General features: G+C 58.9%; 2 protein-coding genes across 4 annotated transcripts; both read right to left on the bottom strand.

Moving 5' to 3' along the window:
• Positions 1-4959: 4959 nt before the first annotated feature.
• On the bottom strand, positions 4960-18020 carry PALD1 (phosphatase domain containing paladin 1). Of its 3 annotated transcripts, XM_084524952.1 has the most exons (19): positions 17866-18020; positions 14370-14564; positions 14086-14188; positions 13832-14011; positions 13459-13623; positions 13038-13274; positions 12675-12823; positions 12483-12579; positions 12299-12403; positions 10145-10240; positions 9871-10005; positions 9599-9715; positions 9340-9519; positions 8513-8710; positions 8294-8434; positions 8133-8204; positions 7827-7967; positions 6292-6447; positions 4960-5286 (listed from the first exon to the last, which is right to left on the bottom strand). In XM_084524952.1, exons 2-19 carry the CDS (start codon positions 14552-14554, stop codon positions 5152-5154), a joined length of 2592 nt encoding a protein of 863 aa, XP_084381078.1. In that variant the 5' UTR covers positions 14555-14564; positions 17866-18020; the 3' UTR covers positions 4960-5151. The 3 variants fall into 3 exon arrangements, with proteins under 3 accessions (XP_084381078.1, XP_084381079.1, XP_084381080.1); XM_084524953.1 differs by lacking the exon at positions 9871-10005; XM_084524954.1 differs by lacking the exons at positions 14370-14564; positions 17866-18020 and having other exon boundaries at positions 13832-13991.
• Positions 18021-19416: 1396 nt separating this feature from the next.
• EIF4EBP2 (eukaryotic translation initiation factor 4E binding protein 2) lies at positions 19417-22156 on the bottom strand. The gene is made up of 3 exons (XM_084525473.1): positions 21987-22156; positions 20615-20794; positions 19417-20518 (listed from the first exon to the last, which is right to left on the bottom strand). Exons 1-3 carry the CDS (start codon positions 22123-22125, stop codon positions 20487-20489), a joined length of 351 nt encoding a protein of 116 aa, XP_084381599.1. The 5' UTR covers positions 22126-22156; the 3' UTR covers positions 19417-20486.
• Between the last annotated feature and the right edge of the window lie 665 nt (positions 22157-22821).

The following is a 22821-nucleotide window of genomic DNA, read 5'->3' on the forward strand; positions in this document are numbered from 1 at the left end:
CGCGCCCGCGGCCGTGCGCGCAGCGGGGAGGGGCGGGGGTGGGGCCTGGGGAAGGGGTGGGCAGAGGGGCGAGGTAAAGGGGGGGGAGAGGAGGGGAGGAAAGGAGGGAGGGGAAGGGGGAGAGGGAAGAGAAAAAAAAAATAGGGAAAAAAAAGGAAGAAAAAAAAAGCAAGAAAAAAAAAAAAAAGCGAGGCCAAAAAAATAAAAGTGAGGTGACGCGGAAGAAAAGCGAAGCGTGAAAAAGTGGAGCGAAAAGAAAGCGAAGCGAAAGTTAAAAAAAAAAAAAAAAAAAGAATGAAAAAGTGGAGAGAAAAAAAAAATAAGCAAAAAAAAAAGTGAAGCAAAAAGAAGAAAAGGAGGGGCAAAAAAAAAAAAAAAAAGGAAACCAAAAAGAAAAAAAAGTGAAAAAAGCAAATAAGCAAAAAAAAAATAGAGCAAAAAAAAAAAAAAGGCAAAAAGAAAAGAAAATAAACAAAGCAAAATAAAGAGCAAAAAAAAAAAAAGCAATAAAAAAAAAAGACGAAACAATCAGCAAAATAAAAAATAGCAAAAAAAGACCCAGAAAGAGCACAACTTAAGAAAAAAAAAAAAAAAGTAGAAAATAGCACAAAAAATATTTTTAAAAAGCAGAAACAAATATAAAGATTAAAGAAAAAAAAGGCAAATAAGGCAAGAAATAGATCAGGAAAGCAAAAAAAAAAAAATAAAGTAAAAAAGTAGCAATAAAAAATTAAGAGAGAGATGAAAACGCCAAAAAAAAATGTCATAAAAATATCTGGGGTGTGTTTTGGGGGAGAAACTGCCCTGGTCTGACCTCCCAGCCCCACACCAGCCCCCACAAAGGCCGTGGCGCCAGGGGGTGCCCGGAGCCCCCATCCCTGCCCCAAGCCCCCCAAGCTGGGGCCATGCCCCGAGGGTGCAGGTGAGCGTCCTGCTGGATCCTTCTTGGCCCTGTCCCTCTGCCTTGGCTAGCAGATGTGCCACAGGAGATGCTGCGGTGGCCACTTGGGTTTTGGGGTGCCTCTGGGCAAGGACAGAAGGTGCCCGAGATCCCGAAACACAAAGAGTTCACCCAAAGGCCAGGTGCAACCCCTCCAAGAAAGGATTTAGAGTCCCGGTCCCATAGCTCAGTGAGAGCAAGACCCGTGAGGGCATCTCTCTTCCCAAATTCCTGCGGTACCTTTTGGTGGGAATTGAGATTGGCGGCCTCTGATTGTCACTAATAAATGAACAGTGCTGGCGGGCGGGCAGGGCTGGGGATGGAGGGGCTTCCTCCCCCCCCGGAGAGCCTTGGGTTCCCACCCCCCCAGCTCCCCAAAATAAAGGGCCGCTGCCAGCAGGCTCGGTGAGCGAGCATGACCTCATCCCTCAGACATGCCGGGCCGCGATTAGATTAAAACAAAATATTTACTGCTGCAGCATCGGTGGCAGAAGGCGCGCGCGGGGGGGAGCGCGGCCCCGGCCTCCGGCCTCCACGGGCAGGCCTGGCAGCGTGGGGCCAGCGAGCAGAGCCACTCGGGGCAGGCCTGAGGGGACCCCCAAGGGCTTTGGGCACCGTGCTCTGCTTTTGTCCCACCGATGGTGCAGAAAAAGCCTTCCCGGGGGGGCTGCGAAGTCAGCTTTTCCTAAATCGCCGCCATCCCGCCGCAGCACGATGTGAGGCAGGAAGAAATCTGCAAGCCCCTGGGAAAGACGGGTCCGTCCCTGCTCCAGCCCTGCTTGTGGAGGCAGGCACATGGGCCGGAGGCTGGCTGCCCCCAGGCGGGACCATTCCTGCCAGATCCCTCTCTAATCCCTACTTAAAGACCTCCGAAGCTGGAGGCAGCCTCTGCGAGACCCTGGGATAGGTTTTCTGTTTCATTGTGCCCTGCTAGTCATTCACATGGGCTCTGTGGGACGGTCGAGGCTGGAAGGGGCCCTTCAAACCCATCCGGTTTATAGGCACGGACGTCTTCCACGAGATGTGGTTGTCCAACCCAACCACCAACCCTTCCAGTGCCAGGGGAGCTGAGCAGCGAGCCTGGAGATGGGAAACAAGGTCAGGGAGATTTATACCAACAGCCCTGGGTGGCTTCCAGACCCTAGTGGAAAAGGAGAAGGGAAAAAGTTGCTCTCCTTCTAGGAACCGCCGCTCCGGCTGAGAAAGCACGGTTTGGAGAGAGACCCCTGTGGCCAGCGCCTGCACCCGAAATATTTTAGGGGCATGCCCAAAGGCTGCGACCCCGATGGAAACGTGGGGTGGCGGGGATGGGGAGGAGGTGTGGGAGATACAGCACCGATCCCAGACCTGACAGCAGGGTGATGGGCTCCGCACCAAGCTGCACGGGGAGGTATTTGTCCACAAACAGAGTAACAGGCTAATTTCCTAAAGAAATACAAAAGAACCCAATAAATCGATGCGATGAGCCAGGCTAGCTTCGCTCAGCCTCCCTGAGGATACGCCTTCTCCTTTATGCGCACCGACCGCATTATTCATTTTTAATCATCCTCTCGCTAAAGTGAAACTTACTGGTGTGTAAAACCCAAACCTGTGGCTTTTTTTTCTCGCCTTCAGGCCAGCCACTGAGCACTTCCCGTCCCCCCGGGGCCTCGCTCATCCTCACAGCCACTTAGCGTTCTGGCACGGCCGCTGCCAGCTCGCCAGCGAGCCCCCCAGAGCCGCCACACGGCTTCCAATCTTCCACCTCAACCTGGGAAAAATCAATTTTTCATTCGCACAGGGGCCAGAAAACAGCTTTTCTGCCCCCAATACGCAAGGAAACAGCGAGGAAAAGCCTTTTCAAGCCCACGGTCTGCACGATGCCCCCAACTTTTGATTGTTGCAGTCGCTCCTTTTAATGGATGCAGTCTGGGGCTGCTCGTGCATGGCATTTATTTTTAGTTTCCCAAGCCCTTGGCTCTGCAGAAGCATCTTAATTGCTATTCTTTCGCTGGAAAATGAAACACAGATGCGCTCGCCGCGCTGAGGTCCAACAGCCTCCCTGTGCGGCGCGGAAAGGAAAACACGGGAACCTCCAAGGGAGCTGCTGGGTCAGGGCTGCTTCTCCAACAGCTAAATAGGTAAATAAAAATTAAAATAAAAATCTATTTGATAAAATAGAGGGGGGCCCGCTGCCCCCATCAATGTGTGTTGAAGGACCAAGTGAGAGCTCCAGCCCATGGAGGATGCAGCTTTGCAGGTCAAAGCCCCTTTCCCCAGGCTGCTTTATTTAAGGGGAGGTTCACGAGGGGTGAAGGAAAGGGTCCTTGCTCCCTTTCCCCCCATTAAGCAGAGAATTTATCAATTTAGCTATTTTCTGACAGATCTTTTCTTTTTGCGGAGGCAGAGCTGGGTATGAATGGATGAAGACGGCGCAAGCGGAGCCTGATGAAAGCAACTTTCCTTTACCAGTGAAGCGAAAGGAGAAAAGAGACCAAAATAAAGAAAATGGGGAAAATAATAAACACACCTTTACCTCCCGTGGCCAGGAAGGACCACGTAGCCCCGCCAATTCATCATAACTCATTACAGGCAGGCTCCCCTAGCCCCGCTGCCACAAAGGCCACGTTCAGCGACACGAATAGCATTTTTTTTTTCCAGGGGTGGAATTGGGGCGTTTTCCTCCAAGTTTCCATGCCCCACCCCGGCCCACGCGTGCATCCCATGGGGGCACACCTTGCAGCACAATTTCCTTCCCATTTTTCCGCGCTCCTCGCCGGCGCCCTGGGTCAGCTCACCTTCCCAGCTGCCCAACATCTTTAGGGCTTTATTTCACCAGCCATGTTCCCACCCCTAAATACATAGGGAACGCTCAGTTTTTCACATCCACACTCATTCATACCCTCCTCGGCCTTTTCCTTCCAGTCAATCGTTTCTGCTTGAAATCACTTGTTATGAAGGTGGGAAAGCAGAAAGAAGCCTTTGAGCCCCCCGGTGCAGGTGATGCAAATCTCCAGCCTTCATTACCCAGATTAAAGGGCCGGGGGTCCGAAGCAATTAAAAACCTGCCTAATTAAGCTCCTGCTTAGCCTCTCCGCTGGTTATTAGGCAGGGTTTTGTGGGGGGCAAAGGGGCAGGAGAAGGCGCAGCCGCCCAGTGCGTCCCATTATTCCCCGTGAGCCCATTCCCATCGCTAAAAAAATGAACAGAAAACACACAGCTGGGACAAAACATTTTTGAATTTAAAAAGAAAAAGGAAAACCAAAACACCTGGTTAAGTCAGAAATAAAACACTGTCGAGGGAACCTTAGGGGAAGTGGGGCTCTCAAACTGCAGCAGGAGCCATGCCAACGCTTTAAAAAAAAAAAAAAAAAAAAAAAAAAAACCTCTTGCTATTTTTAAATTATTTTTTTTTCCACCCTCTGCTTTTTAATTTCTGCTGTCTGCACCTCCTGCCGCTGGCAGTGGATGAAAGTGGCTGCTGGGGCAGACGGAGCGTGTGCTGCTGCTCTGCTACCCCGCATCCGGCCCTATCGCCCCGTCCCGTCCCGCTCCTGCCCCCCCAGAGCCCAGCCTGCAGGGACGGGGTGCCCGACTGAGCACCCTTTCTTCATTAACTCCATTTTGCACCCAATCACGTAATTACAAATAAATCTTGCAGCATTGATTATGCCTGTAAGCATATTCCAGATGTATCTTCCCCCGTCCTAATGCTCAGAGGCAAGGCTCCCACTCACCCCCTGCCTTCTCACCGCTGCACCCCAGCCCCATCCACAGCTGAAAATCAGGAGGAACAAGCAAATACACCCCAAAACTAAAAATCCCCAGATGTGCAAGGACCATTGCCTCCGTGAGCCCCAACCCAGGCTACAAAGGTTTGGGTCTGTAGGTATACATAGCCATATATACCAGGGTACAAGGGCTTGGGTCTGGAGGTACACGAACCCATACTTATGTGTGTGTATATAAAAATGTATTAGTGTATCTGTATAACCATACACACCCACAGCATGCTCAGCATTAAGCACCTGTCCGACAGCTTTTTGTTTAATTTACAACACTTTTATTGCATCGTGAAGAACCCCCTCAATTCTTCTCCTGAAGGTAGTAGCTTCGGGGCTATCCCCTCCCTCCCTCTCCCCATCTTTTTTTTTTTTTTTTAATTTTTTTATTATTTTTTTTTCAGGGGAAAACAGTCTATTTTCCTGAAGGCAGCATCCCTCTCCGTCCCCCTACACCACGTCCCCGCCGCTCTGCGCCCGCCAGCGCCCGCGCAGCCTCCGCAGCGGCTCCTCGTCCTCCGGCCCCTCCAGCTCGGGGAAGCCCAGCCGGTCCAGCACCTCGTAGACACCGGCCACGGCCGCCACCTGGAAGCAGAGCAGAGAGGTTGAGGCGGTTTTGCCCCCTCCACCCGTCCTCCAACCCCATAAAGAGGACGGGGAGCAGCGGCCGCGGCGTCCCCGTGCGCGACCCCAAGCCGGGGAGAGGCATGGACCACCGCCTGCGTGGCACCGACCCCTCCCCGAGCTTCCCTCCAGCTGCTGAATGGTTTTATAAGCAGCTTTATGGTTTGTTAGCTTTGGCACCCTTCCGGAAAAGAAGTTACAATGTCGCCTTGTTGATGTTTTTTTTTTTTTTTTTTTTTTGAGAAAGAACTGAAAATGCAAAGCTTGTGCTGGAGCACCGCGTGGAGCCAAAGGCTCCTTTGATGCGCGGTGGGGCGCACCTCCTCCCTGAAAACAGGGGCACAGGAGGCAGGTTTAAGCCCAGGATGAGGAAAAGAGCAAAAAATCTTCCAGAACAATGCGGCTGGTGGGGATTTCTTGGATTTGAGGTCTTCCCTCTCCTCCCCTGAGGTGTGCCTTGAGGAGCGAGGCTGGGGTCAAGGAGCTGGAGCATGAGGAGGGACAAGGAGCATCACCGTGTGTTTTGCACATCAAAACGCGATAAAAAATTAAATATGGGGTGCTTTGTAAGATCATCCCTATGCAAGCATACAGGATACAACCTCCTGGACCTGCACTAGGAGGAGGACCTGGCACCAGGAATATTTCCCAGCATGAACTAGCGGCACGGGGCAAGGGACAAGGCTCTCCCAGCTTGCCAAGGTGCAGTGTTTTCCTAAAACCCAAATAGGGTTTTAGGAAATCCAGGTGGGTTAATAAACAGCTTATTTAGGATGCTGTGTTGCAACCACAGCCTTCCCAGCCCTGGGAGTGCTCAGAGCTGGTGTTTCGGGCTGCGATGAGAGGTGACAGTGGGCTGGGTCCAGCACCCGTTCCACATGCATGATGATGGCACGTGCCGAATAATGGCCGAGAACGGGGGCACCTTCCTATCACACCAAACTCTGGTCCAAATAAAAGCCCTACCTCGCGCATCCAGAGGCTGAAGGGCCGCTGCCAGGAGTCCTTCTTCTCCAGGTGCAGGTAGGCGTTGAAGAGGATCAGGTAGATGTAGCGCTCCAGGTACTGCAAGCTCCTCAGCCGCAGCAGCCGCCGCTCCTGCTCGTCCTTGCCCGACCGCCCCTGGAAGCGCAGGGACAAAAAGAAGCTCAGCAGCCTAAACCCTCATCAGGTTGTGGCTTCCAGCAACATAAAAAGCTTCCCCTTTTACCCCACAGCCCTCAAAAACAGAGGTGGTGTTGCTATGCCCATGCCCAGCATCCTGCCCCTCGCCAGGTGGGAGCAGGGCAAACTGCTCCAGCTTTCATTTATTTGTATTTTTTCCCCACCTTTACAGCCCTGTTCATGGCAGGACTGTGAGATCACGTCTGCCCTGGGTAAAGACATCTCCTCTACTTGTACATGCCAAGATTTGGGTAGAGTGGATCCTCATGTGGCTTCTGTGAGTGTTTCCAACCCTGCTCGAAGCCCAGAAGTGGCAGATGGAGAGGACACAACTGGGTTAAAGACCACGACCGGCATCAGAGCAACGTGGCCCCGCAGAAATGACCAATAAACCAAGGAACCTAACGCAGATTGCTATCCTCAGAACATTTATCCCAAAAAACGCTGCAGCAAACCCAGGACAGCTCTGCAGCAGCCAGGCTGGGAGGAAGCAGGCGGCTCTCTGCTGCCGGCTCCTGCCGAGGAAACCTCCCCAAACAACACATCTTCCGGCAGCGGAAGGAATGCATCAACCTATTTTTTCCTCCTGGGTTGGGATGGGAAGGGCTGGGGAGGAATCCGAGCCGAGCACCACACATTGTCCTTCCCTCCCGATCGTCCTAATCCTGCGGAGCATCCCCTGCAAGGCTCCGAAAGCTGCTCCCACCCACCCGAGAGCGAAACAAAGAGCAGGATGCAACCCAAACCCATTTTGCAAAGCCCAGAAGGGGGTTTGGGGTGCCTGGAAGCACGCCCGTTTCTTCCAGCTTGCATCTGCCAGCCAGAGCAGAGATGTCCCCACGGAGCCTGCCCATCCTGGGCTCACTTTTTGGGGGAAAAAAAGGCAAAAAAAGCAAGCATTTGCACATGTTCTCTCCAAAGTGGCAATAAAAGGCTCTTCCTATGGCAGGGGAGCCGGGCAGCGGATGGCTCCCTGCTTATCTCCCTTCCCCATCAGGCCGGGCTGGAGGCAGCTGGCCGGGAAACAGGATGCGGCCCAGGAACACCCCTGCGCTGCTCCTCGCTGCCAAGCACCAGCAAGAGGGGCAGGGAGGTCGCGGGAACGGGCGGGCGTCTTCCGAGAAATAATGCTGCTAATTAATGGGAGCAGCTCCCCGCCAGAGCCGGAGGAGCCAGCGGGGATGGGAGGAGAAGGGGACGGAGCGGCCCTGCCCTCTGCCGGCTGCAGCGCCGGGACGCGGCTCGGAGAGGGGTGTGCGGGGTGCTGGACCACCACGACCCCAGCACCTTGGGTGAGGGGTCCCGAAAATGGAAAGGGGCCCGGAGGTGCTGCTCACCTGCCGGTAGGTACAGATGATGATTTCTCGGAGGTGGTAGTGCATGGGCGTCATGGTCTCGCTGACCGTGTCCAGGGCCATGTCCACCTCCTTCTTCATCCGGTGGCCGTCGGGCAGGAGCTGGACCACCTTCATCACCACCTGCAGCGGGGACAAAGCAAAAGGGCCTCCACCTGCAGCCCCCAACCCAACCTCCCCATACCTGTGCTCACCTCCTGCCCCAGGGGAGGCCCTATTCCCTCCAGGCGAGGCGGGCTGGCGCATCTTGCAGGGCACGGGAGACCCTACAGCAGCTGCAGGACTCACCTCGAACTCCCCTTTGGTGTACTTGGCGTCGGGCACACTCACAATCTCGTCCTCGCTCGCCTCGGGGACGCCCTACAGTGGGGCAGGGATGGACGGGGAGTTAGGTGCATGTAGGGCCAACCCCACCGAGCCCCCCGCCGGCCTCGCGTGCCGGTACCCACAGCGCAGTGCCAGAGCGCCAGCACGGCGATGACCATGGCCGTGGTGGTCCGGCCCCGGCCGCTGGCGCAGTTGAAGACGAAGGCTGCCCGCGAGTCCTCGGCCAGGGTGGTCTTCATCGCCTCCAGCAGCCGGTCAAAGTCCTGCCGAGGGCAAAGCCGGGATTTAGGGAGGGTGCTGCCCCCCGCCCAGGCGAGGGGACAAGGGGACACGGGCGGTACCTGCTCCTTGGGGGCACAGAAGTCGGGGATGGGGATGCGCCGGTAGGTCAGGCCCGGGCAGGTGCTCTTGTGCTGGTTGAAGATCTCCTGGGTGGTCAGGCAGCTCTTGAACATCTTCATCTGCTTCTCCGCCTCCAGGTAGACCTCCAGCCACTGCTGCGACTTCAGCAGGTCGCCCTTCAGCGCGGCCTCGAGCTTCTGCAGAGGATGGAGGAGCCCTCGCCTTCACCAGACCTGCTCCTCGTCCACCTCTTCCTCTTATTTTATTTTTATTTTTTTAATCCCCTCTCAACCACCCTGCAGCCAACACAGACCCATGTACCATGCCCACCACTTCTGCCCAGGGACTGTGGGCACCCCAGTCCTCCCGAACCCCACAGAGCTCCTCCATGCCGCCACGGTGCTGCTGGCAGCTGAACCCCGCTCCCTGCCCCCAAAAAAGCCCCAAAAAAGGAGCAGTGAGGGCTGAGGGACTAACAGAGCCCGGTTTCCCTGTGCACATCTCTCAGGAGGGCTCCGCAGAGGGGGAGATGCCTTTCCCTCAGCGGGAACGCGACCTATGCCTCTGTCCCACATCCAGCTGTTTATCTGCAAAAACCTCACAAGAATGGAAAACGAGGTCAAATTTAGCTCAAATGGGCCAGAGGGTAACGTTTTGAAGCACGAAGAAGAGGAAGGGCAAGACAGAGGCCAGGAAGAGATCAGCAGCACAGCCAGAAACAGCACTGGGGAGCATCCTCCAGCGTCCTGGTGCAACCTTTGTCCACCCTCCCCTCGTCCCTCCTGCCCCGAGGCAGGACGAGGCACCCCCAAAACCCCAGGCTCACCTCCAGCTGCTCGGGCGTGGAGGCAGGCATGGGGACGAGCTTGTCAAGGCTCCCCGGCTCCCTGAGCGTGTAGACCTGCTCGTTCCCCTCCAGCACCACCTCCTCCCGCAGGTTGACCCACAGGATGCGCGAGTGCTTCCTCTTCGCGTCCGTCAGGTACCGCAGGACGCTCCCCAAGGTCTAGGGGAAAGGGTGGCCGTGGTGAGGGGACGGCACCAGGAGGGGTGGCCCTGCCCTGTGCGGGGTGCGTGCTCCTCACCTTGGAGCTGGGCTGCGCCGTCCCGTAGACGGGCATCTTGGGCACCCGTCGGAAGTTGGCCACGCTCATCTCCTTGACGGTGCTCAGCACGTCCGGGCAGAAGCGCTCGTCTGCCACCTGCAGCGGGACAAACAGGGCTGGGCACCCCATCCTCACCAAGCACCTGGACCCGGGGACCCCCAAAAACTCCCCTCCTGCCCTGCCACGGAGCGACCCCGCTCCTCCCACCCCGCCAAACCAATCTGGGGTCGGGCACCGGGACGGGTACTCACCAGCACCCGCGCCCCCTTGGCCAGGAGGTCCCCGGGGACGGCGAGCTCGGGGGAGCCGATGTCCGCCTGCAGCCGGTACAGCTCGGGGTGCCGGCACATCCACCTGCTGAAGCTGAGGGCAAAGCCCAGGGGGTACTGCCGGCGGGGGGCCGGGGGGGCGCGCCGTCAGCCTGGGCTCGCTCCCCCTGCCCGGCACCTCTCCGCCTCCGCGCGCTTCCAAAACCCCCCGGCGCTCCCGGCCACGGCAGCTCGGAGGTGGCCCCGCCACCCTTACCTGCTCGTGAAGGTAGTAGTTGAAGGCAACCAGGTAGAAGTAGCGCTCGAGGCTCTGCTGGACCCTCTGGAGGCAGTGTTCTTTGGTGCTGCCCCCCTGGAAGCAAGCGCGAGTGGTGTCACGGCCAGCACGGAGCCGGAGCCCCTTCTCCTGGAGCCCCGCATGCAGGGCAGGAGAGCCCCACGAGCTGGCACAGAAGAGCAGCACGCAAGCTGGCCCAAGGCATTTGAAAACAGTCACTTTGGGGGAAAAGGAGATCGAAATACCCCTGAAATCCCTCAGAAGGTTTCATTTTTTATGTGTCTTTTTGCATATTTACACTAACTTCACCGAGTTGTTTGCTTGGAAAGAAACTGCTTCCAAACGAGGAGAGGGGTGAAAACCCTCCAGAACCCTATCTGGAATCATTTTCGCTGCTTTTTTTTTTGTTTTGTTTAGTTTTAAAATGAAACATTTCAAGTTTTTCCACACCGAGGGATGCTCAGAGCCATAAATTCGCCTTTCGGATCAAACAAAGCCTTCCTCTTCACCCAGGGACGCGCCGGGAGCGGGTCCAACAGGACACGAGCTGCCTGCCTGTCCCGGAGAGACAATGTCCAGATGCTGACAGAGAGCAAAACCCAAACGGAGCGGGGCTGATCCACGCAAGGTGCTCACACCACCCCAGGCACCTCTATGGCCGAGGTGCTCTAGCTGCTGGGTTTCCCCAGGGGCTGCTGGGTGTCCTGCTGGGGATGCAAGCTGGGAACCTGGGGACTTTCTGCAATTCAGAAACCACCCGACCTCGACTTTGGGGGCCACGTACACCCAGTCCTCCTTCCCTGCAAGCAAAACCCCATCCTAGACACGATGGGAACCCAGAAATTCAGGAGGTGCACTGCTCGAGATCCTCCCCAGCAGCACGGGTGGACCCGGTTGCGTCGCCGAGGCAGTGGCACAGATTCATGAGTATTTATTGACTCAATATCTGTGAGATGAAGCCGTCCTGCTGCCATCTATCAGGAGGCAGAGCAGCACGTCTGCTCTGGAAACTCAACACAAAGCCCGTGAGGATGAAGCTGTGCCGGGGTGGGACCAGGGAGGGCAGGGTACCACCAGGATGCGGCTGAGCATCCCACCCCAGCCCCTGCATCGCGCCAGGACCTAAATCTCCGCTTTTTCCACCCAGTTCGGGGCAGTTCTTCGTGGGATAAATCCTCCGTGCCTTTCCTCTCTGCTTCTCCCCCCACCCGTGTCCCCCCCCCGGCACATTTTCCTGGCCCCTGGCCATTGTTTAAACGTGCTCTCACTATGTGCAGACTTCAAATAAACACTCCTCTCGGCTAATTTACGGCAATCCCCGGCCATTTGTTTTCTGCCATCGAGGAAGACAAGGAGCAGCCCTCCCCGGTGTGAGGAGAGGGTCACCCGGGGCACCTTTCACCCCTAAGGCACCCAGCCTGGGCACCCATGGGTGCCTCCATGGCTGCACCCACACCTGGCCCCGTGGCCGAGTGAACACAGCTTTGTGCCATCACCTGGAGCAGCACCAAACGGACCCAAATCCACCCTAAAAAAAGGAACCAAGAGGGGGAAATTTGGGGCTTCCGGCTCTAACAGCTCATTCATCACTCAGATGGAAAAATTCGCCTCCAAAAAGGCTGGAAGGGAAGTTAAAGGATGAGCCGGGCGCACCTGGGGTCTGTGCTGCCTCTGCCGGCCGAGAGCTGGCTGGGAGAGGCAGGAGAATTGCTGGACCTCAACCTGCCAGTTCCGCAGTTTTGGAGATGATAAAATAATATTTTATAAAATTTTTTGGCCCACGGGCGTCTACCAGAGGCAGTGGCAATGCCCAGGAAGAGCAGATTTCCCCAATTTCACAGCCCTCAACCAAAAACAAAAAACCCCAAATGCACCACGCCCCAACCTTCCAGGTTCACATGTCCCTGGGACGCTTCCAGGGCGCAGGAAGTCTCAGATTTCCACAATTTACATTCTTCCCATCCGCTCACAGAAACATTTCTGTAAATTACTGCTGCCAAGAGGCCGAGCCATCCTCTAATTAACGGCTCGCTAACGAGGGCCCCCAGCTGACACCCTGGGGCTCAGCGTGGCGCAGTGTTGAGCGGGGAGATGTTGCTCCTCGCCCCCCCAAAGCCGTGCGGGCGGTGGTACCTGGGTCTGGCGGTCTTCCCCAATCCCTTCCAGCTTCTTCTTGGCCTCGTGGACGGCCTCCTTCATGTCGTGCATCTCCGAGCAGGAGGCGATCGCGCTGTCCACCTTGCATGGGGAGAGTCGGTCAACGGAGCCCTCCTTGCCCACCCCGAGCTCTCCGGGGGCCGTGCAGCTCCCCGCTTACCTCCTCCACCATCTGCTGCCCTTTGGGAACCACCTCAATGAAGCTCTGGATCACCCGAAACCTGGCCCTTGGCGACGTTTTGGCCGGCGGCTGGGGGCTGCCCGTAGGGACGGGAGGGAGAATTAAAGAAAGGGGGCATCAAACCCATGCCCACCGGGGTCCCCCATGGCCCCGTGGATGGTCCCTGCTTACTCGGGCTTCTGCGTGGCTCCGCGGTGGTGGAGGAGGACGAGGGTGGCCATGGCCATGGCCAGGTTGGTCCTGCCCACGCCGGTCTGGCAGCTGAAGAGCAGCGCCGGGGGGGGTCTGCTGGGGTCCCGCAGCAGGAGGCCGGGGCTCTCCTAGGAGGAAAGGAGGTGGAGAGGGATGGTGCGGGCCCACGGGGACCACAGCGGTGGTGTAACGACCAGCACAACGAGCACGGAGCTACCAAGAGCACCCCCAGCACCCTGCCTGTGCCAGAGGGCGGATCCTTCCCCCCAACCCCAAAGAGCTGCAGAAAGCAAACCCCAGCGCCCCAAACCCCCACGGAGCCAGCGCTTTCCCCCGCCTCACCCTGAGGAAGCGGATGAAGGCATCGAAGTGCTCCTCCAGCGGGGCGCCGTCGGCGGGCAGGGGCAGGCGGTGGTAGCGGTAGGCGGGCAGGAGGAAGACGGGCCGGCGGTACACCTCCTCCGTCACCTGCACGTCCTCCTCGCCCTGCACCCGCACGGCCCGCGGCTCGTCCCGCAGCCGCTCGATGTCGTCGTAGACGTAGTAGACCCCCTCGCTCAGCTGCGCGAAGTCGTGGATCTGGAGGAGACGGGGATCGCCGTCAGCACCCGTGGGTGGCCGACCACCTCCAACCCCACTGCGGGACGCCCAGAAGGGGCCATCTCCATCTCGGTTCCTCAAGTCTTTGCTCTGTTGGGCACCAAACTACGTGGAGATGAGCGTCAGAGCGTAGTGGCCCTTGCCACGGCCCCATTGCCATCACCTCTTTGCGGATGGTGAGCTCCAGGTCCTCCACGCGCGGCCCCCGGTGCAAGCCATGGAGGTTCTCATGGAGGCTGTCCTTGCCCCGCGGCGTGTAGGCCACGAAGTCGCCCTCCACCCGCAGGAAGAGCACGGGCTCCTCGCGGACGCAGAAGAAGACGCACTCCTGGAAAGACAGCCACGGACGAGGCGTGTCGGGGATGGCACTGCTCGTATTAGGACAAGGCTTCCCAAAAACCTTCCCTCCTCCATGGCCAGCAGCTCTGGAGCATGTAGGCCGCTCTCCCCAAAGATCTCCCATTGCTTCTCCATGACCCCACTGCTCCTGTCCCACACATAAAAGCAGAAACTCCCCGATTTTGAGCCACACCAACCTTGTGGCCCTCTCTCTGCAGCTTCTGCAGAAGCAGCCTGAAGCCGTTGAGGCTGGGCTGCCCCATGCCAAACACCGCGTAGCCGCCCTTGGCTTGCCGAAAATTCGGGGCGCCGCAGCTGCCGGTGGTGTTCAGGACGTCCAGCTTGCCGTGCACGTCCCTGACCATGAAATATTTCCCCTGCGGGGTAAGAAAGAGATGGAGCCGGCTCCGAGCGCGGGCGGCGGGCGGGGGCCAGGCGCGGCGATGCCCACCTGCACCAGGTAGTGCTCCGGCGCGGCCTCGGAGATGCGCCCCACCGTGTAGTTGGCCTTCAGCAGCTCGTCGTGGATCTGGAACTCCTCCCGGCAGTTGTACCTGGGGAAAGCGTACGGTATAGTCACAAAAAAAATAAAAATTACTAAAAAAAAAAAGGCGATTTTTTTTTGCTGAAGTGGGACAGGAGCTTGCAATAGGGCCACCCAACACAACAGGGACGCCAAACCAAACAGACGGAGGGCGATGCCCGAAGGTCTTGCACGCGGCCGCCCCGACTCACGTGATGACCACGGGCGCCACTTTGTTGGTGATGATGGACTTGGCCTTGCTGTTGTGCAGCCCGAGGGTCTGGAAGGAGTGGATGCTGAGCGAGCGCTGGTCCTCCATGGTCCCGATGCCGTGCACGCTCTCGAAGGCGGAGGCCGGGCCGCTCTGCTGCGCCGCGCTGGCGGTCGTACCCATCATCCGCAGGCGGCTGCAGGGGAAAACAAGCAGGGGGGAGGTGAGAGGGATTTTTTCGGCCGCCCGGCGCGGCGAGGAGAGGCCCATTTCCGAAGAAACACGAACCCAGCCCTTCCCGTGCTCTCCGGTTTCCTTCCCGCGCTCCTTACGGGCTTTCTCCCCCCTCGTCCTCCGCCGGGCAGGGTCCGGCCCCGGTGCAGCCCAGCTCCCGGCGCTGCGGCCCCTCCGCCATCGGGGCTCGGTTTGCGGGAGCGGAGGGGGAAGGAGAGAGCCGGGATCCGGTCCCCAAAATCTGATGAGTCAGCAGATGGCACTGCAGAGTGACCCGGCGGCTTCCCGTCCCCGCAGGACAGCCATGAGCCCCGCGCCAGCAACGTGGAAAAGGCTCGGGAAGCCAGGAAATCTTGCTGTGTGTTTCGTGTGGCCCGAATTTCCTCCCGGGCTCCCCCCTGCACGTGTGTGTGCTCACGGGGGGCGTGTGCGTGCACAAGGGCGGGCGTGTAGCTGCCTGCACGCTTGCACACGCGTGCTTCATGCACGCACACGCGTGTGCTCGCGGAGGAGGGATTGGATCGGGAGCGTGGAGCCCGCTCGTCCCCAAAGACAGAGGACAGCGAGGAGCATCCCGCCACGCTCGGCCACCCCGGGACAAAGCACCGACTGTCCCTGCTGGGAAGAGCAGGGGGAAAAAAAAGGAGCTTTTCTTGCTTTTAGAGCAAACACTCGGGCTTGCAGAGGGCTGGATGGGCACAGCATGTGCTGGAAGGCGCGCACACAGCCAGCACCCCGGCCCGCAGATGCTTCGCAGCGTGTCCAGCAGGCTCTGCAGGAGGCTGGATTTTAGCCGCCCTGCAGAAAGCCACCCTACGTCCCCTAAATAACAAATAATCGATAAAAAAAATCCCATTTGCAAGCCACATGGCAAACTGCTGGTGGAAAAAGAGCGGTGTTTCCACTCACCGGCGGGCATTTCCCACCCCGTCCCGGCCCCGAAAGCCCTCCACCGCCTCGTCGGCCCCCGAATTATCCGCGGGCAGACCGCGAGGCCGGGTCGGTCCCCCCGCGGGGAGCTGGCGGGGGCCCAAAGGCGGCGCTCACAATAGCCTAAATATAGCGGGGGGGCCCCAGCTGCAGGATGCATCTGCCGCGGCCGGGAGGAAGCGTGCACTTGCCCGGCCACCTCATTGTCAGCGGGACGAGCGGGGACAAATAAATCACCGCCCGCATCCCCCCCTGGTTGGGGCATTTGGGTTTATTCTGCGCTGTGCGGCTAGGCGAGGATTTGGGATTTTTTTGCCCTGGTTATAGGGGCGACGGTGCCACCGTTGCTTTTCCTCATCCGCCCTCTCCACCCTCGTGCCCTGCCAACGCGACGCGGCCTCTCCCTGGGAGAAAGCCCCAAATTACACCCTGTCCACTCTAGCCGGTGATTAGCAGCTTCCTAAATTAGGACAGGCGATGCCCTTTGCTGAGGGCACCGCACGGGGCTGGCTCCGGGGGAAGAACACAGCAGGCAGCGGCCGCCCCGGCTTTGTGCAGAGGGGGGACGCAGCCCCGACGGTCCCCAAAAGATGGGGATTTGGGCCAAAAAGGGGCAGTTTGTGGTGCTCCCCGCTGCTGCGCCGGCAGGAAGCGCCGCGGCCGCCGGATGGAGCGGGGAGCACGCGGCACCGCCGAGCCGGCAGGGAGGAAGTGATGGAGCCCGGCGCTGCCCGTGCTCTCTCACCCTCTTTTCCCAAAAAGAAAAAAATATTCAATGAAAAAAAAAAAAAAAAAAAGAAAAAAAGGCAAACAAACAGACGGCACATCCTCTTTGCGGCGGGGAGGGAGCCCCGGTGCTGAGCTCGCGCTTCTTGTTTTCGGGCAGCGGGGAGAAGGGCACGCTGGCGGCGTGCTGGGGCACACTGCGTGGCTTAAAAAATAGATAAAGAGTTAAAGAAAATTCATTTTAAAGGTGGAAAAGGGAAGGAAGCGAGGCCTGCCCCCCTTTCTGCTTGCAAACTCGGCTTTTAGACTGGAGAAAACAAGTTGGGGAAATAATCCTCCCCACCTGGGTGCAGGCGGAGGCACCCAAATCATCCTGGAATTTTTCCCCTAAACCCAGCCCATGCCATTGGGGTGCAGGACAGGGCCGGTGGGAACGGAGCTTCTCTCACTGTGCTGGAAGGAAGCTGCTAAATTTGAGTGAAAAGAAAGCTAAAAAGGAAAGGTGAGAAATAACACCTCGCACCACTCTTCCCCCTGGAGCTGGGAGCAAGCCGCTCGACCCCAAAAAGCCCTGAAATCGACCCTAAAAGCGCTTGGCGATGGGGAGCAAGGGGGTGATTCCCCAGGGCTCTCCTCCTGAGGGAATTTTGCCTTTCCCACCCCAAAAATGAGGCTCCAGCAGGCTGCGGCTCAAGGGGAAGATGCCAGGCAGGGCTTTGGGGGCTCCCACTGCTCCCTGCACGCACGCCAGGCGCCTTCGGGAAGCCACCTCTACGCTGGCTCCTCGCTCCCCAGCCTGGCTTTCCAGCCTCGTTAGTAATTTTAACGAGCTGGCACAACCGGCCAACGCCACATCTCAACCAGCAGAAGTTTCCTAGAAAGCCCAGAGCGTTTCTCGCCCCCGGAGCACCCCAAAATCTCTCCCTGCACCCCACGGCGCTGCGATAACCCTATGGGGATGTTTGCCCATGTCCCTCGGCATGTCTGGAAATAATTTGCTGGGAAAAAAACAGCTCGGGGGGGCTCCCCATCACCGTGCCCTATTCGGTGGGAAATGGGGTGCCGGTCCTGGCTTTGGGATGGCGAGAAGGGCGAAAGAAAGAAAAAGGGATGGGGAGGTGGGCTTGCTTCCCAACCCAACCCTGGTGCTGCCAGCAGAGCCAGACGGCGTCTGGGTGCCCGGGGAAGGAGTTTTTGGGGGTCCGGGTGGGATTTTCTGCAAAACCCTAGGGGAAGGGGTAAGATGGGCTCAGGGATGGGGCAAGGCACAATTATGGGGCAGAATCAACGATGTGTGTCCCCCAGACACACCCCTTAGGGGACGCACATCTCCCCAAGCACCCCCATAGGGGAACGAGCATCCCCTAAAAGCCCCCGTATGGGGTCGAGCATCCCCTAAACGCCCCCATCGGGTCTCAAGCATCCCCTAAACGCCCCCAGGGGGGCTCGAGCATCCCCCCAAGCACCCCCATAGGAGCTCCAGCGTCTCCTCAAGCACCCCTACACGGGGTCGAGCCTCCCCCCAAGCACCCCCTCGAGCATCCCCCACGGGGCGCGCCCCCCTGTGTGCCGCAGCCTCCCCCCCGACCCCCTCCCCGGTCCGGTACCTGGCTGCGACCCCAACTCAGCTCCTCGGGGGGCTGCTCCGGGCCGGCCCCATAATAGGGGCAGCGGGGCCCGGGCTGGAGGCGCAGCCCCACGGCCGCCCCCCACCCCCGTCCGTGTGTCCGCCCGGCCGGCCGCCCGTCCGTCTGTCCGTCGGCGGGCGGGGAGGGCCGGGCGGGGCGGGTTTCAGCCTCCCCAGCGCTTCCAATGACCGTCGGCGGCCGCCGCGCTCCGCCCGAGCCCCGCGCAGGAACCGCCCCGGGGCAGGGACCCCCCCTCGGGACCCCCCCCCGCCGGGCAGAGCCCCCCGCGGGGCCGTGGGAAGGGGCACGGGGACGGGAGGGACCCAGCGGGGGTGGCCGGGGACCCCCCGGGACGCTGCAGCCTCTTGGGGAGCCCCCCGCACCTTGCAGCCCCTTGGGGACACCCCGGTAGCTTGAAGCGCCCTGGGGACCCCCTGGCACTTTGCAGCCCCTTGGGGTCCCCCCGGGACCTTGAAGTCCCTTGGGGACACCCCAGTACATTGCAGCCCCTTGGGGACCCCCCCACACACACCCTACAGTCCCTTAGGGGTCCCCCCACATATTGCAGCCCCTTGGGGTCCCCCTGGCACCTTGAAGCGCCCTGGGGACCCCCTGGCACCTTGAAGTCCCTTGGGGACACCCCAGTACATTGCAGCCCCCTGGGCCCCCCCCTGCACCTCACATTCCCTTGGGGACCCCCTGGCACCTTGAAGCACCTTGGGACCCCCCCTGCACATTGTACACCTTTGGGGACCCCCTGGCACCTTTAAGTCCCTTGGGGACACCCCCACACACACCCTACAGTCCCTTAGGGGTCCCCCCACATATTGCAGCCCCTTTGGGACTCCGTGGCACCTTAAAGCACCTTGGGGACCCCCTGGCACCTAACAGCCCCTTGGGGATCCTCGCACATCTTGAAGCCCCTTGGGGACCCCCTGACATATTGCAGCCCCCTGGGGACCCCCAGCACCTCCCATCCCCTTGGGGACCCCCTGGCACCTCACAGCCCCCAGCTACAGCCCCCACCCCTTTGGGGACACGCACACACACACGGCCCTATAACCCCACAGGACCGTGGGGGCGACACCAGCACGGCCTCCCCTGGAGACCCCAAATGCCCCGGCACTGCCGCCTCGCTCGCACGGGGCCACGTAAATATTTACAGAAGCCCAGCAGGCTGAGGGGAAGGAGAGAAGGAGCCTTGACACGTTCGGGTGGCACTGGGAAGGAGGGCAGGGAATGTAAACGGAGCCCAGAGGCAGCCCGAAAATGGTAAAGGCCGGGACGCAGCGTGGCGCGAGCATCCCACCGCCACCCCAACAGGCTCGGCCCCGGTGCAAGGCTTTAGGTGCAGGCATTTCGTGCCCAGCACGTGGAATTTTGTTCCTCCCCCGCAGACAGCCCTGTCTTTTCGAGGAGCAATTCACCACCCCGCGAATAAACGGGGCAAAACGCCCTCGGTGAGCACGGGATGCTGCGGGGCACCCCCAGCCCTCCGCCCCGCGCCGAAAATCCCCGCAGGCAGCAGCGTCGTAGAACCAAGATCTTTATTGACCTCGCTGTAACAGCAACCACCGGTGAGAGCTCTTCTCCTCCCCAACACCTCTTTCAAGAGACAGGAAAACCAAAAAGAAAAAACCACCGACAAACCCTGAAGAGCAGAGAAGCCGCCCCGAGAGGCCGGGCGCTCCTCGCTCTTCAGCCAGAACCCCGTTTAAGAAACAAGCCAAAAAAACAACAAAAAAAAGAACAACGAGAAAGGTAACTCGGTAGAAAGTTGTAGAAACTCGGTAGAAAGCCGTAGAAACGTCGTAGAAAGTCGTAGAAAGGCAGGATGTCCCTTGGATTATCGCTTTTTCGGCTCGGGGAGCAGCGGTCCCGCGACGCACCGCGCGGCTGACGGCCATCGCCCTCCCCGCTCCGCGCCGCCCCGGCCACCCCGAGGACACGAGGGACCCCCTCGGATCGTCATTTTAAGGAAAAAAAATATATCTCTCTCTATATAACATATATATATCTGTGCGCGTGTCACAAGCACCCACCCGCACGCCTATCCGCATCTCCACTCACGCAGCACCCCGATGCCAGTACCTGGCAAAGAAAATCCCCCCCCAGATCCCAAATCCCCCCGGCCTGAGGGCGAGATTTCTCCCCCTTTTTTTTTTTTTCTCCCCTTTTTTGCTCAGTACCAGAAAATATAAATATTTATCATAAAACCAAGGGCTGCCCGCAGCGCACGGCCGCGTTGCGTTGCCCGGTGGAAGCGGGGAGCCCGGGAGCTGTCGGGGTCAAACCTGGACCCCAAAAAACTTTTCCCCACCCAGAGGGGCAGCATCGGCGGTGCTGGTACCTCCTCGGGTACCACGGCTGCTGAAATTTTCCGGGGGAGCCCGGCTGCTAAAACAAAAACAAAACAAAAAAAAAAAACCACCCTCGATTTCCAGGCGTTGTTCCTTAAAACGAGTTTTGGGAAGGGGGCAGGTGTATGGGAGCTGAAGGCGACGTGGTGAAAAAAAAAAAATAAACACACACAAAAAAAAAAAAATAAAACGGGAGGAAAAAATCTGGGAAATGGCGAAGGAGAGCAGGAGGGCGCCCGGTCAGATGTCCATCTCGAACTGCGCGTCGTCCCCTGCAAGAGAGACGGAGAGAGGCGTGAGCGTGTCCCCAAAGCGGGGACACCCCGGGGGACCAGGAGGGGCCACCCCGCTCGCCCCGCTGCCCGTACCCGCCGACGGCTTCCCGTCGTGATTGCTCAGGCTGCTGCCGGCCTCCGCCTTGGGCTCGTCGGTGGCGGCGCCGGGGCTGGTGACGCCGGGGATGTCGGGGAGGTGGCACGGCGGCGTCTGCGCCATGGGCGAGTTGCGGCGGTCCAGCAGGAACTTGCGGTCGTAGATGATGCGGGTACCTGGGGCGGGGGGACACAGCCTTCGTCAAACGGGCCTCCTCCTCCTCCTCCTCCTCTTCCTCCTCCTCGAGGACGGCCTCCGCTCGGAGGCATTTGGGCGGCCGCCCGGACCCACCCCGAGCCTCTTCTGTTTGCAGAAGGAGTCGCCGCTGGCCGGCCACCACCGCACGAGGACACGCAGCCTCCCTCAGGGCCTCTACCCCGAGCCACGGAGCCTCGAGAAGACTCCAGGCGGCTCGGGGAGGCTCGGGGAGGGAGGACGCGGCTCCGCGCCGCTGCCCCGCGCTCTTATCAGTGCTGATAACCCGCTGCCGGATCAACACCGCGGCGCGGAGCCGAGGACGCTCCAAAAGCCTCCGCGGAGGCCCAGGGGTGCCGGAGGGAGGCCGGTCCTCCCGGCGGGCACCGAGCGGCTTCCGTGGAGCGGTGACGTCCCCCCCCAGCCCCGCTGCCACTCAGCGAGGGGAGAAAGGGGTTTTGGGGGTTTTCTCCCCAAAACACCACCCGGTTCTGTGGGATTTTGGGGCACCAACCCCGTGGATCCCCTCTGCCAGGTGGCTTCAGGCTCAGGGCGCAGCGATCGTCCCGAAATCCTAAATAAGCCCTAACGGGGCTGGTGCCGCTGCGTGGGGACGGGGGGTGCCCACGCCACGCGTGGGGGGGTCCCCACACTCCGTGGGGGCTTCCCACGCTCCGTGGGGGTCCCCACACCACATGTGGGGGGGTCCCACGCTCTGCAGGGGGGTGCCACACTCCATGAGGGGGTCCCACGCTGCGGGTACAGCGTCCCCAAACCGCGTGGGGGGGTCCCACGCTCCGTGGGGAGGCTTCCCACACTTTGTGGGGAGGGTCTCACGCTCCGTGGGGTGGGTTCCACGCCCCGTGGGGGGGGTCCCACGCTGTGGGGACGGCTGTGGGGGGGGTCCCACGCCCCACGGGGGGGTCCCACGCTCCGTGGGGGGGTTCCCACGCCCCGTGGGGGGGTCCCCGGCTGCACCAGGGGCTCCCCCACGACTCGTGGGAGCCTCCCCTAACCCTGCGGCCACCTCGGAGCGGCAGGACGGCCCCGGGGCGCGGGTCACGCGTGGGTGAACGCCAATTTTAAGCTTTTTTTTCCCCTCGAAATCGAGGACCGGAGGGTGGGGGGGGGGGGGGAGGTTGCAAACTCCTCCGCCCCGCGGGCCACGCTTACCTCCCGGCGTGGTGGAGAAGAGGGTGCCGCCGGGGGTGGTGCAGTAGTCGGGGGGCAGCTGCGTGGCGTCGCTGAGGGCCACGGTGCGCGTGGGGATGGCGCGGCTCTGGCTGGGCGGGCGGCCGCCGGCGGACGCCATGGCCCCGCGCTATTGTCCCCGGGGCGGCGCCACCGCGGGGCGGGCCCGCCGCCTGCCCCCGCCCGACACACGTGGCGCAGCGGGCAGCGCTCCGGCACCGCGCCCCCGAGGACGCGGGTTCGGATCCCGGCTCGGGAAGGCGGCGCCACGTGGCCGCCATGGGTTGTGTGTGTGGGGGGGGTTAGATTAATTTTTTAATTGTTCTGTTCTTATTTTTGCATTTTTTATGCTTGTATTTTTTATTTGTGGTTTTTTATGTTTGTATTTTTTTATTTGTGTTTTTTTATGATTGTATACTTTTAGACTTTTAACCTTTTTATTCTTTTCTTTTTTTTTTCTCTCTTTTTATGTTTATATTTTTAAGTTTTGGACTTTCTGCCACTTCTTATTTATCATTTCTGTTTTTTCATTGTTTTTTGTTTATATTTTTTAGTTTTGGACTTTTAACCTATTTATTCTTTTCTTCTTTTTGTGTTTTTGAATTTCTTAATGTCTTTTTTAAGCTCGTGTACTTTTTACCGTTTTATTTTACCATCTTTTATTTTTCTATTTTTAAAAATTATTTTTTTTTTTAAATAAAAATTTTCTTTATATTTTTGTGCTTTTTTCTTATTCTTGTATTTTTAAGTTTTTTATGTTTGTACCTTCTATTACCCTCCTTTTATTTTTGCACCTTACACTTTTTTGCCATCTTTT

The sequence above is a fragment of the Aythya ferina genome (assembly GCF_964211825.1).
Source record: "Aythya ferina genome assembly, chromosome: 7".
NCBI classification, from domain to species: Eukaryota; Metazoa; Chordata; class Aves; order Anseriformes; family Anatidae; genus Aythya; species Aythya ferina.